Source organism: Erpetoichthys calabaricus, chromosome 2 (assembly GCF_900747795.2).
Source record: "Erpetoichthys calabaricus chromosome 2, fErpCal1.3, whole genome shotgun sequence".
NCBI lineage: Eukaryota > Metazoa > Chordata > Cladistia > Polypteriformes > Polypteridae > Erpetoichthys > Erpetoichthys calabaricus.
Genome location: NC_041395.2, coordinates 35,031,054 through 35,044,086, shown reverse-complemented (window position 1 = coordinate 35,044,086; position 13,033 = coordinate 35,031,054). Strand labels below are relative to the sequence as shown.

Here is a 13,033-nt window from a genome sequence, read left to right as displayed (position 1 = left end):
TGATTAAGCGTGGGTTGAATTCTTATAAATGTGGTTTAATGTATTGTCTTGTGAAAGATTTGTCTACCGTAACTAAAAAAATGATTTACCTTTGGATGGATATTATCACTCACAATTAGTAATCATTGGCGTTTACCTTTCTCACTTAACCGTTTAATTAATCCAAACCATTGCAAGATAATGAACCTCAGAATAAAAGTGAGAACGTAAATGATTACTTATCTGATAACATATGTTTCCACCACTGTTTTGCACGACTGTACTTACAAAGTTGTATTTGTAGGCATTAAATCCCAAAAGCTATGCAACAATTTCCCCTTGGGGATTAAGAAAGTGTGTGTGTGTATATATATATATATATATACTAGGGGGCTCCGCCTCCTGCTCGCTTCGCTCGCCAACCCCTGGCGTTGGGGCATGATAAAGAGTGAGATGTATGAATTAGATATAGAATAGTGTGCAGGTTTGGATGATGCCTATATAAATACAAAATAGAGAGTTTGGCATAGAGTAATGTTTTATTGGAATATTTCTCTGTATACAACATTAGTAGTAAAGATGGTGTCTTGTCTTTGAATGAGTCTTCCTTGGCATGGATCATTTTTAACTTTAAGTTTAATGTGAGATGAACGTCAAACACATGAGAAGGCAACATAAAGTTGTCCATGTCCAAAAACGGGTTCAGAGAGGTAGACGCCAACTTTGTCCATGGTTTGTCCTTGTGATTTGTTGATGGTCATGGCAAATGCAGGTTTAATGGGGAACTGTCGGTGTTTCAATGTAAAAGGTAATTCCAGGTCAGAACTCATAAGGTCAATTCCAAGAATGAGAACAGTATTGTTAGCATGTGAATCTGAAAGAACTGTTGCTTGAATAACATCGTGTGTTATGGTGTTGACGACTAACCGTGTGCTATTGCATAAACCCTGTTTAGTGTTAAGGTTTCCTAATAGCATGATTATTGTTCCGTTTTTAAGGGTAAGGTTGTGTTGTGGTCATCCGTCCGGGTTAATAGTGTTCAAATATTCTAAGGGGAAATTCAGATGTTCATTGTCGTCATCAGAGTCAACTTTGTCAGAGCTTAGAAAGAGCCGTGTCTCTCCAGGAAGTAATGAAATGACCTGGTTAATAATGTGATTAACATTAATATTTTTTGGACATAATATAGTGCGTTGTGTTAACCACATATGCGAAAGCAGTATGGGCCATTGCCTTTTGGTGTCCTGTTATGTTCTCCGGTAGATGCAAAAGCAAATGAACTATTGTAGGATCTAATGCAGTTCATAAAGTTTTTACTTTCAGGCACATCCTTAGTTAGAAGCTTCTGTAGATATTCAGGATATGAATGTAAAGGAGGCTTTCTAATCTGCCCCTTTTGACAACAACGTGTAAATTCATTATTTGTATTGCCAGTTGTTTCTTCTGTGAAGTTAAGTGAATGACAATGATTGCAAATGACATTCATTAATCCCAATGAATTTTCCTCAATAGTGGACTCATTATTGAAAGCGTTGTCAGCCAACTGGCGTAAGCGTTTAGCAGACGTCTGGCATTGATGTCTGCGACGGGCATGTTTTGCTTGTGGCGTTTGAGTGCCGCGTTGTTGCATGTCCATTATTTGTGACGCGCTATTTTTGATTTTTAATTGATTCGCCACCGCTTTGTGCAAAGTCCGTTTCACTCTACGTCGTGCATTGTTTGTATCGTGCCTTGTCCGTTTTTGTATGTCGGTCAGTTGAGCTTTCTGCTTTTTGAGTCCCGCTTGCTTGTTTTCTGGCCGGTCATATGCGCGTTGCTTTGCTCCCTTTTTTGTATGTCTGAGTCGCGAGCTCTTTCTTTTGAAATCGTGCTTGTTTCGATGCAGCACTTTGAGACGCGTACTGTATGCATCTACGTTCAATGTGTCTGTTCATTTGGGCACGTCTCTATAACGGGGTTACTCGAGCTTTGAATTTTTTGATCCGAGACATTTTTTCTCACGTATTTTCCGAAGCGCGTTGTATGCGCCGGCGTGTATTGTTTTGGTTTCATTCGTGTTCGTGTGTTTGGTCCCGTTATCCGATCCGAATCGTTTTGTACCCGTGACCGTGTATGCATGACTTGTTTGTTCCTCAGCGTGCGAAATATGTATAAGTAATAAGGAGGATCGCACTCACTGTTAATATGGAGCCTTTTCTCCAGTTGAACGGTTAATAGTGCTTTATTTTAATGAGATCCACCTATGCTGCCTAGTGTGAAGGTTTTGAGATGACGTATGTTTAATATGGACGTTTCCTTTAGATATGTGGCTTTGGGTGTCACTTCTTATTGATTTGGGAAAGGGGGGGGGGTGTGTGGGTGAGGATTGTTGTTGCGCGCGCGTCTTCTTTCGTTTTGTGTTCCAGGGGCTTGTTGAATCCCTCTCTTTGTGTGTGTCCCGTCCGTTGCTTGTAGGGTGTGTGGGGTGGTTTTGTGTTCTTTTTTTTTTGTGTTCCAGGGGCTTGTTAAATCCCCCTCTTGGTGTGTATCCCGTCCGGTGCCTGTAGGGGGGGGAGCCTTGCCGTTGTGCGCGAGCGTCTTCTTTTTTTTGTGTGCTAGTTTCGTGTGCAATGGGTTTCGTGCGGTGCCTGCCTTTGACTACATTTTTCTTTGCCTTTTCCCTTTTTCTGTGCTTGCGGTGTCTCATTTCTTTGTCCTCTTGTTTCTTTGCTCACTCCTTTTTTCTGTGGTCTTGTCCGCCTCTCGCGGCCCTTTCTTGCGCCTGCGCAGTACGTCTTTTTGCAGCTACGGCCCATGGCCGGATGTGCCTGCGTCCATCATCCGGTTTAGCATTCTCGGTTAGTAATATGTATATATATATATATATATATATATATATATATATATATAAATATAATACAGTGGAACCTCGGTTCACGACCATAATTCGTTCCAAACCTCTGGTCGTAAACCGATTTGGTCGTGAACAGAAGCAATTTCCCCCATAGGATTTTATGTATATATTTTTTTAAATATTTTTTTAAGCACAAATATAGTTAATTACACCATAGAATGCACAGTGTAATAGTAAACTAATGTAAAAACATTGAATAACACTGACACAAACACCCAAGCTCCCTGCTCAGCTGCAGGCGCAGGCTCTCTCTCTCTCTCAGCAGCACGTGAGCCCGCCCCCAGCCTCCCCCCCCCTCTCAGCAGCATGTGAGCCCTTACCACCCGTAAATATTGCAGCAGTTCGCGCCATAGCCTTACAATCCGATCGCTGTATTTAAAATCTGACCTTTATTTAAAAGCCAACCAAGAAAGTAGCATTACAGGAGTTCACGCTAATAGCATTACAACCCGATCGCTGTAAACACTCTTTTTAAATGAGTTTTAAGCACATGTAAAAAAAATAAACATTTGAAAAAAAGAGAAAAGTAACATTGCAACACTTTCTTCTCACCACTCTTCACTTGCTTAGAAGCCATGGTTAACTGCAAAAGCACACGAAATACTGTAGAGCACAAAGAGTTCACAGGTAAAGCACGCACGTCTGACTGAGAACAATGAACAGGGAGAGGCTGAACACGTGCTTAAATACAGTAATCGGCGCATACGAACTGGAAGGGAAATGAAATAGAGCACAAAGACTTCACAGCGAAAGCACGCACGCATGCACGTGCATGCACACACGTCTGACCGAGAACAATGCAACAGGTGCGGAAACGCGCACAAACCGAAAGGGAAACTGGCTTGTTCGTATACCGAGTGTGTGGTTGTGAACCGAGGCAAAAGTTTGATGAACTTTTTGGTTGTAAACCAAGTTGTACGTGTGCCAAGACCTTCGTGAACCAAGGTTCCACTGTATATATATATATATATATATATATATATATATATATATATATATATATATATATATATATATAATATATAAAATGATTAATGAATCAAAATGTTGTGTTCCATTATGTGAGTTCTTATTATTTGTGATATAACTTTTTTATTAAATAAAGACAAAATAACAGCATATAAACAAAAGCAAACATACCATACAAAGAACCAAAACCTCCCAATCCCACCCTTTCCTGTCCAGCCTGAGCCAAGGGTAGTAAAAACAAATTATTTTGAAAGAATCCAGTTGACAGCGAAGAGAAAAATCGAGCTAAAAAATTGAGACTTTGATTTACTGGAAGTTGATTACACATCCTGCTTCCGCTGTATATTAAGTTTTACAGTCAAATGATCTATAGTTGTCTGTTTTTCATCACATCCTGAATCAAGACACAGACATCAAGCTCAAAAAATGTCCTGCCTTAGTCATAATTGCCTCCAAATTATGATGTCTTTCCCTCCATCTTCATTGTAAACATTACTTTTCCTACAGTTCCTCCTCCTTTTGCTTAAGCTCGTGCTAAACAAGTGCCACCAGTCATTACTCTTTCAAAGTCACTGAAATCTTATCTTCAGGCAGTCGCATCAAATATAATGAGCAACTGGTTGTGCCTATAATTTTTATATAAAACAGAATGTTAGAACTCCAATTTTAATAAAATGTTTAACTCCTTTCATGGTTTGCCTACTCTCCATTTTCCTAAATTTCAATTTTACAATGTCATAAAATGAGTAAAATAAATATAATTTATGTATCTAGTATTGTACTTCATAGCAGTACATTTACGTAGTATTCAATTCAAATGGGTGATGCTAACAAACTAAAACTTGCTCATCCCCCTATCCATCATTTTAATCCCCTTAATCCAATCAGTATCAAGTAGCAACCAGCCTAGGAAAATGATAATCATGTTGTATGAATACAACATTCAAACTAATTAAATGCTTAGGTGTTTAATCCTTAATTTTATTTTATTTTTTCTCCCCAGAGTTTTTTATTTGTGGAGATTCTGAAGGATACATGTGGTACAAAGAGTTTTCTAAAGACTGTGAATGGAGCAAGATGAAGGTAATGAATTTAAGTGCTTTACAAATAGTAAAGAAGCTAAACATTCTACCTCTCCCTTGTGTGGTATGTGGAGAAGCAGAGCAGTGAAAGGGTACAAAGATTAAAAAAAAGGTACCAAGGGAGGTTATGTGTTAGAAATTCTTCTTTGTTATGGAGTGGACTATTTTTTATGGCAGAGTCGTAAAATTCATATGCAACTACTACTCCAGCACTTAGAACTTTTCAAATAGGTGTTGACTTATAACAACATATAGGGAGAGTCTTCACGCAGCTGCTGGTCATTACACAAACACGTTCATCACCACAATCAGCTGGGGATCGATCAGCTGATGCTGGTACATCACTTTTGTTTTCGATCTCTAGATCACTTGCATCAAAATCAGAGTCTGATCCAACAATAATACACAAAACATTGTCCACTGAGTATTTTGCTTTGTGCAATCGCTTCAATCTCTTGCTGGATCCATCTTTAGCTCCCGCAGATGGCACCTGTATGAAGACAGGTTGGGTTGTCAGCACCTGTGTGAAGATAGCCTGGGCAGACGGTGCCTGCATGAAGGCAGATCCACCACCTGGCAGCTGCTCTGCTGCGCATCACTGCAAGTCCAGTCAAGTTGGGGAGCATGCACTGGTACAATGCGTTGCCGCACCCACTACATGACAAAACAACTCAGGATCCCGGTTGGTAACCCCCCAGGCAAACATGCGGTCCAGTCCCACCCTCCAGAAATGACCGTCTATCTTCTGCAGCCAGGTGTTACGTGGGTGACCCCTTTGCCTGGTCCAGCCACTCGGGTGCCCAACAATGAGGATCTTATGAGCTGGATCACCCTCTGGGAAACGTGCCACATGGCTCCCTCACAATGCAGGTAATGTGCCTCATTCGGAACTTCATGAGTAACCGCTCATTCGACACAAAGTCAAACCAATGGTACCCAAGGATTTTCTGGAGAGACACATTATCAAAGGGGTCCAGTCTTCATCTCAGGTCACTGGATAGCATCCATGTCTCACAACCATATAGCAAGACAGGAAGCACCAGTACTCTAAAGACTTGGACCTTCGTCCTTTTGCATAGATATCAGAAGCGCCACACACCCCTTTCCAGTGACCTCATGACCCCCCATGCTCTCCCAATCCATCTACTGACTTAATAGGAAGAGTCACCAGAGACGTGAATGTCACTGTCAAGATAAGTAAACCTCTTGACAAGATTGACACTCTCTCCACAAACAGACACACTGCTGATGGCTATGCCAGCTGCCAAAAAAAATATTCATCTCTCAAAGAGTTAATAAGCAAGACTTCACTTTGAATCGTGACATCTGTTACAATTCAAACCAACACACTAACATAAACACACCAATATGTAAAAATGCAAGTGTAATTTGATTTAAAGAATGTTGTTACCTGAGTTTGTGTAGTGTCTGTGCTGCTTCCTTGCCACAGGGATACTGGAGTTTTGATTCCTCACACAATCCAAATTGCCCTTACTAAAAAAATTTGGTGTGCCTGCCTGATTTGAATCCAAGAATTGAATTTTTACTGAATTTCTGTGATAGTCATGGACTGTCTTTAACAACCACCCCTTTTTAATTGCTAGGTTGCTCATAAGTGTACCTGGCATTAGAATACCTTGGGCCAAAGCACAACAATCATGTTTAAATTCTAATCACTTGATTCAAAACCGTATATTCAGGACATTTAGATAAATTAGGTTCTGAGCTTTAACTGATCCCGATTGTTGATAAGTTGGGTCAGATGGCTAGAACATCCACTGGATACACATAAAAGACAGAAACAGGGACTGAGCCAGTGCCTGGAACGACTAATAGAACTTATCTTCCACCTGAGCATCATGAAATAGATTGGGGTCATAGAGTCCATATAGACCCTTTTTAAGACCTTAGCAGCAGAGGCAACTGCAACAAGCTGTAAACAAAACTTGGTTAAGTGCCAGCCATAACAAAAGTCCTAGTATACATTTATGGACCTCAGCAGTATGGAATGCTGTTAAGCTGAAGAAGTGTCATTTCATGGCATGTGAGCAAGAGGGTCTCCAGAAGTGATAGAGGTCCTGACCGGCCACAACATTGGCAGTTGCAGTAGTGGCCAAACCAAAGACCTATGTATTGGTGAAATTTGGAGAGACCATAGAGAATGATTTTCAGTCATCCTTGAAGAGTTTCTGACAAACATTTAAAAATTCAGGATGGGTAGACAGAACATTGGCCATGCTGTTCTTAGTAAGGATAGTGAGAATTTGATCATTTGATCTCCGCTGGGGATATCATTGAACGGTGGAAGGAGCACTCTGAGGAACTCCTAAATAGACACAGCATTCTCAAAGGAATTCTTGCTAGAAGCAGTGTCTGAAACAGTGTCCACATCTGTGAAAAAAGTCACTGAAATGATTAAAAAAAATTCTGTAATGGCAAGGCCAGAGGGTGGAAAATGATGACAAAACTCCTCTATTGTAAGTGCAGTTGCAAAAATTACACAACACATAAAGTCTAAGTTTTCTTTAATTCTATCTTTCTCTGTTCCTCAACAGGTACACAAAGATAAAGTCAGTGCATTGAAAATAACTGAAAGTGTGATTATTACAGCATCCTATGACCATACTGTAAAACTGTGGAATTGTGAGACAATGAAACAGGTAATAACATAACATTACAAGAAAGCATCACCTTATTAGGAAAGTGAAATATAAGCATCTTCTTCTTCTTTTGGTTGCGCCCGTTAGGGGTTGTCACAGCGGATCATCTTCTTACATATCTTTCTGTCCTCTGCATCTTGTTCTGTTACACCCACCACCTGCATGTTCTCTCTCACCACATCCATAAACCTTCTCTTAGGCCTTCCTCTTTTCCTCTTCCCAGGCAGCTCTATCCTTAGCATCCTTCTCCCAATATACCCAGCATCTCTCCTCTGCACATGTCCAAACCAACAAAATCTCTCCTCTCTGACTTTGTCTCCCAACCATCCAACTTGAGCTGACCCTCTAATGTACTCATTTCTGATCCTGTCCATCCTTGTCACACCCAATGCAAATCTTAACATCTTTAACTCTGCCACCTCCAGCTCTGTCTCCTGTTTTCTTGACAGTGCCACCGTCTCCAACCCATATAACATAGCTGGTGTAGACCTTCCCTTTTACTCTTGCTGATACCCGTCTGTCACAAATTACTCCTAACACTCTTCTCTACCCATTCCACTCTGCCTGCACTTTCTTTTTCACCTCTCTTCCAGGATCCTCGTTACTCTCTACTGTTGATCCCAAGTATTTAAGTTCATCCACCAACTCTACTCCCTGCATCATCACCATTCCACTGACCTCCCTCTTATTTACACACATGTATTCTGTCTTGTTCCTGCTGACCTTCATTCCACTCCTCTCTAGATCATATCTCCACCTCACCAGGTTCTCCTCAACCTGCTCTCTACTCTCGCTACAGATCACAATGTCATCAGCAAACATCATAGTCCACGGGGACTCCTGTCTAATCTCATCTGTCAACCTGTCCATCACCATTGCAAATAAGAAAGGGCTCAGAGTCGATCCTTGATGTAATCCTACCTCCACCTTGAATGCATCCGTCACTCCTACCGCAGACCTCACCACTGTCACATTTCCCTCGTACATATCCTGTACAACTATATATGCTTTTCTGCCACTCCTGACTTCCTCACACAATAGCACAACTCCTCTCAAGGTACCCTGCCATATGCTTTCTCCCTGTCCACAAAGCCACAATGCAACTCCTTCTGGCCTTCTCTAAACTTCTCCATCAACACCCTCAGAGCCAACATCACATCTGTGGTGCTCTTTGTTGGCATGAAATCAAACTGCTGTTCACTAATCATCACCTCACTTCTTAACCTAGCTTCCACTACTCTTTCCCATAACTTCATGCTGTGGGTCCTCAATTTTATCCCCCTGAAGTTACTACAGTTCTGCACATCCCCCTTATTCTTAAATATCAGCACCAGTACACTTCTTCTCTACTCCTCGAGCATCCTCTCACTTTCCAAGATTCCATTAAACAATCTGGTTAGAAACTCCACTGCCATCACTCCTAAACACCTCCAAGCTTCCATAGGTATGTCATCTGGACCTTTCCATTCTTCATCCTCTCCATAGCTGTCCTTACTTCCTCCTTGCTAAACCGTTGTACTTCCTGATTCACTATCTCCACATCATCCAACCTTCTCTCTCATTCTATTCATTCATCAGCCTCTCAAAGTACTCTTTCCATCTGCTCTACACACTCTCCTCGCTTGTGAGTACGTTTCCATCTTTATCCTTTATCACCCTAACCTGCTGCACATCTTTTCCAGCTCGGTCCCTCTGTCTAGCCCATCGGTCCTTTTCTCCCTCCTTAGTGTCCAACCTCTGCTACAACTCATCATATGCCTTTTCTTTATCCTTCGCCACCTCTCTCTTCACCTTATGCCTTATCTCCTTGTACTCTTGTCTACTTTCTGCATCTCTCTGACTATCCCACTTCTTCGCCATCCTCTTCCTCTGTATACTCTCCTGTACTTCTCCATTCCACCACCAGGTTTCCTTTTCCTCCTTCTTCTGTCCAGGTGTCACGCCAATCACCCTTCTTGCTGTCACCCTTACTACTTCTGCTGTGGTTGCCCAGCTGTCTGGTAACTCTTCAAGGAAATATAAGCATAATAGCAACAAATGTCAAAATCATGAACTTTCTGACACAGAAGTCCAACATGTCATGAAAGACAAAAAGAGTTTTTTTTTAAAGATGAGAAAAAGCAAGGTAGTGATTTGAGGATGTGATTTTATTCAAATAGACACGTCTGAGCACAGTGTTTATGTGAAAAAGATGTTTTAGATTAAAGGTCAGTGTTTTATAGTGATACAAATTGAAAATTGCCAACCCACTAACTATGATAAAATCAAATTATAAACTATACCATAATATATATTAATAAATTATATAATCATTTTGCATAATAAAATCAATAATAAATTATTGTTGGGTTTCATTTTTATTACTACTTTTTTTTTTTTATCAAAGTACCACAGTAGTAGTATATTTCTAGTTTGTTTTTATTTTTGCAAGTTCTTTTAATTTGAGAAAAGAACTTATAAAATGCAATTACCTTTTCAGGCAAGTCTGAGATCCTTGGAATAAAATCAGAACTTTGAGACTGTTAACCATACACAAGCAGTGTACAGATATTACCTTGTTTTCTTAGTGTGCTATGGTGTAATCAGAAAGTTAACTTATACATTTTTAAAGAACTGTACAAAATATGAAAAATTTTAATTCCTCAATAATAGTAAGGTTCTTTAAAATACAAAACAACAAATCTTGGCACATACCACATGTACTTGAGTTTGTGCTATAAGCTACACGATTTGAAAGATGTTGGCTTTAGAATATATTGGAATTTCCTTCATAAATCTTTATAATGTATTAAGTGAAGCTGCAAAACAAGCAATAGGAATTTAATAAACAAAACAATAATAACGAACTTTGTTGGATTTCTTTTAGGTGGGTTTGTTTCTATGTAAGGCACCAGTTTCTTGTATGGAATTGAACCCCACTCAAGACAGATTGTTGGCATGTGGAGATATTCTGGGAAATATTTACTTTATTGAGTGGACAAAATGAAGAGCAGTAGAGTAAGGTGTAGATATAAACGTTTTTACACTTTTACCATAAATATACTTTAAAGACCTGTGTGTATTGTTTATGGTGCTATGTGGGTTATTCTTTAAATGTATTCTTTTTTTAAGCAATAAGAAATGGGATGATTAGGAATTTAATTGAAATGGATGTGTTGACTCAGTAACCTGTATTATCTTTAAATAAACTATTTAAAATCTTTTGGATAATTGCTTTGAATATATTTTGCTATTATTGGAATATTTACTCAGTTATTTAGTTGCAATACTAAAAAGAATATATTGTAATTATACATTATACTTATGTAGTAACTGAAAAAATACAGTGAATCATTTGATCTGTAATTGCATATTGCTCATTCAGCTATTTTCAAGGGAACAAATTGATTAATAAAATAAATAGAAAAAAAAGAGTTTTTCTTTGTGTAAAGAATGCAGATTTTAATGTAAGAGTTTCAGAAAAGTGTTTTCTTCTATTATGAATGAATGTGAATTTGAAGACGAGTGTGTCCTCTTGTATTGCATGGGCAACTCCACCCTCCAGCTCCAAATTCATCATTAGAAGTTTGCATCTGAAGTGTCTTCTGTAATTATGAAACTTTACATCCTCTCTACCAATAATTCACCAATCAAAAAACAACACTTGCAAGAGCCCACCCTCCCAACCTGAATGAGTAAAAGGGACACTTCATTTCAGGGCTTATGTCATGTTGCATGAGGAGTCACTGAAATAACTTAATGAAGAAATGTATGCATAAAAAATAAGCAACGTATATGTATATCTATATATTTCATCCATCCATCCATCCATTTTCCAACCCGCTGAATCCGAACACAGGGTCACGGGGGTCTGCTGGAGCCAATCCCAGGGCACAAGGCAGGAACCAATCCAGGGCAGGGTGCCAACCCACCGCAGGACACACACAAACACACCCACACACACACCAAGCACACACTAGGGCCAATTTAGAATCGCCAATCCACCTAACCTGCATGTCTTTAGACTGTGGGAGGAAACCGGAGCGCCCGGAGGAAACCCACGCAGACACGGAGAGAACATGCAAACTCCACGCAGGGAGGACCCGGGAAGCGAACCCGGGTCCCCAGGTCTCCCAACTGTGAGGCAGCAGCGCTCCCCACTGCGCCACCGTGCCGCCCCTATATATTTCATGTTACATTTATTTATTTTCATGATACATTTATTTATTTATACTGACATTCCATGTTGTTATTGTTTATTTATTGTCACACTAGCAGAGTTATCCGTTTAAGACGAGTTCAAATCTAAATAATCAACGCTGACCTCAACATTAATGTTTGCAGTGTACCATGCAGTGCAAATGTCTCTGTTATATGCCATTTGGTATGGAATTCATAAAAACAGTTTTAATGTTTGTGATGAGCCATCTGTTGGAATGAAAAAAGCAGTATATTTTATTACTACAAATGTTTGTGATGCACCATCTTTTTGGAATGACAGAGACATAACAGCTGGATGGACACAAGTCCTCTGCTGCTCGCATACCAGGAGAAGGTGGGAGCGGAGGATGCAATCATCTATATGCTACACCGATCACTCTCCCACTTGGACGGAGGCAGTGGTGCTGTAAGAATTATGTTTCTAGACTTCTCTAGCGCCTTCAACACCATCCAACCTATGCTCCTTAGCGACAAGCTGACAGAGATGGGAGAAGATTTATACCTGGTGGCATGGATCGTGGACTATCTTACAAACAGACCTCAGTATGTGCGTCTCGGGAACTGCAGGTCTGACATTGTGGTCAGCAACACAGGAGCACCGCAGGGGACTGTACTTTCTCCGGTCCTGTTCAGCCTATATACATCGGACTTCCAATACAACTCGGAGTCCTGCCACGTGCAAAAGGTTGCTAATGACACTGCTATCGTGGGCTGCATCAGGAGTGGGCAGGAGGAAGATTATAGGAACCTCATCAAAGACTTTGTTAAATGGTGCGACTTAAACCACCTACAACTGAACACCAGCAAAACCAAAGAGCTGGTGGTGGATTTTAGACGGACCAGACCCCTCATGGACCCCATGATCATCAGAAGTGACTGTGTGCAGATGGTGCAGACCTATAAATACCTGGGAGTGCAGCTGAATGATAAACTGGACTGGACTGCCAATACTGATGCTCTGTGTAAGAAAGGACAGAGCCGGTTATACTACCTTAGAAGGCTGGCTTCCTTCAACATCTGCAATAAGATGCTGCAGATGTTCTATCAGACGGTTGTGGCGAGCGCCCTCTTCTAAGCGGTGGTGTGCTGGGGAGGCAGCATAAAGAAGAGGGACACCTCATGCCTGGACAAACTGGTGAGGAAGGCAGGCTCTGTTGTAGGCATGGAGCTGGACAGTTTGACATCCGTGGCAGAGCGATGGGCGCTGAGCAGGCTCCTATCAATTATGGAAAATCCACTGCATCCACTAA

At 40.6% G+C, this 13,033-nt stretch overlaps 1 protein-coding gene across 1 annotated transcript in view; it reads left to right on the top strand.

Annotated features, from left to right (window-relative positions):
• Window positions 1-10,835, top strand: part of LOC114645749 (telomerase-associated protein 1) — a 168,993-nt gene extending 158,158 nt beyond the window's left edge. The window contains exons 53-55 of the mRNA XM_051923152.1: window positions 4,845-4,924; window positions 7,479-7,583; window positions 10,450-10,835. Of these exons, the coding sequence (XP_051779112.1) occupies window positions 4,845-4,924; window positions 7,479-7,583; window positions 10,450-10,569 (305 nt within the window). The 3' untranslated portion in view covers window positions 10,570-10,835. The remainder of the gene's footprint in view (window positions 1-4,844; window positions 4,925-7,478; window positions 7,584-10,449) is intronic.
• The last annotated feature ends 2,198 nt before the right edge of the window (window positions 10,836-13,033 follow it).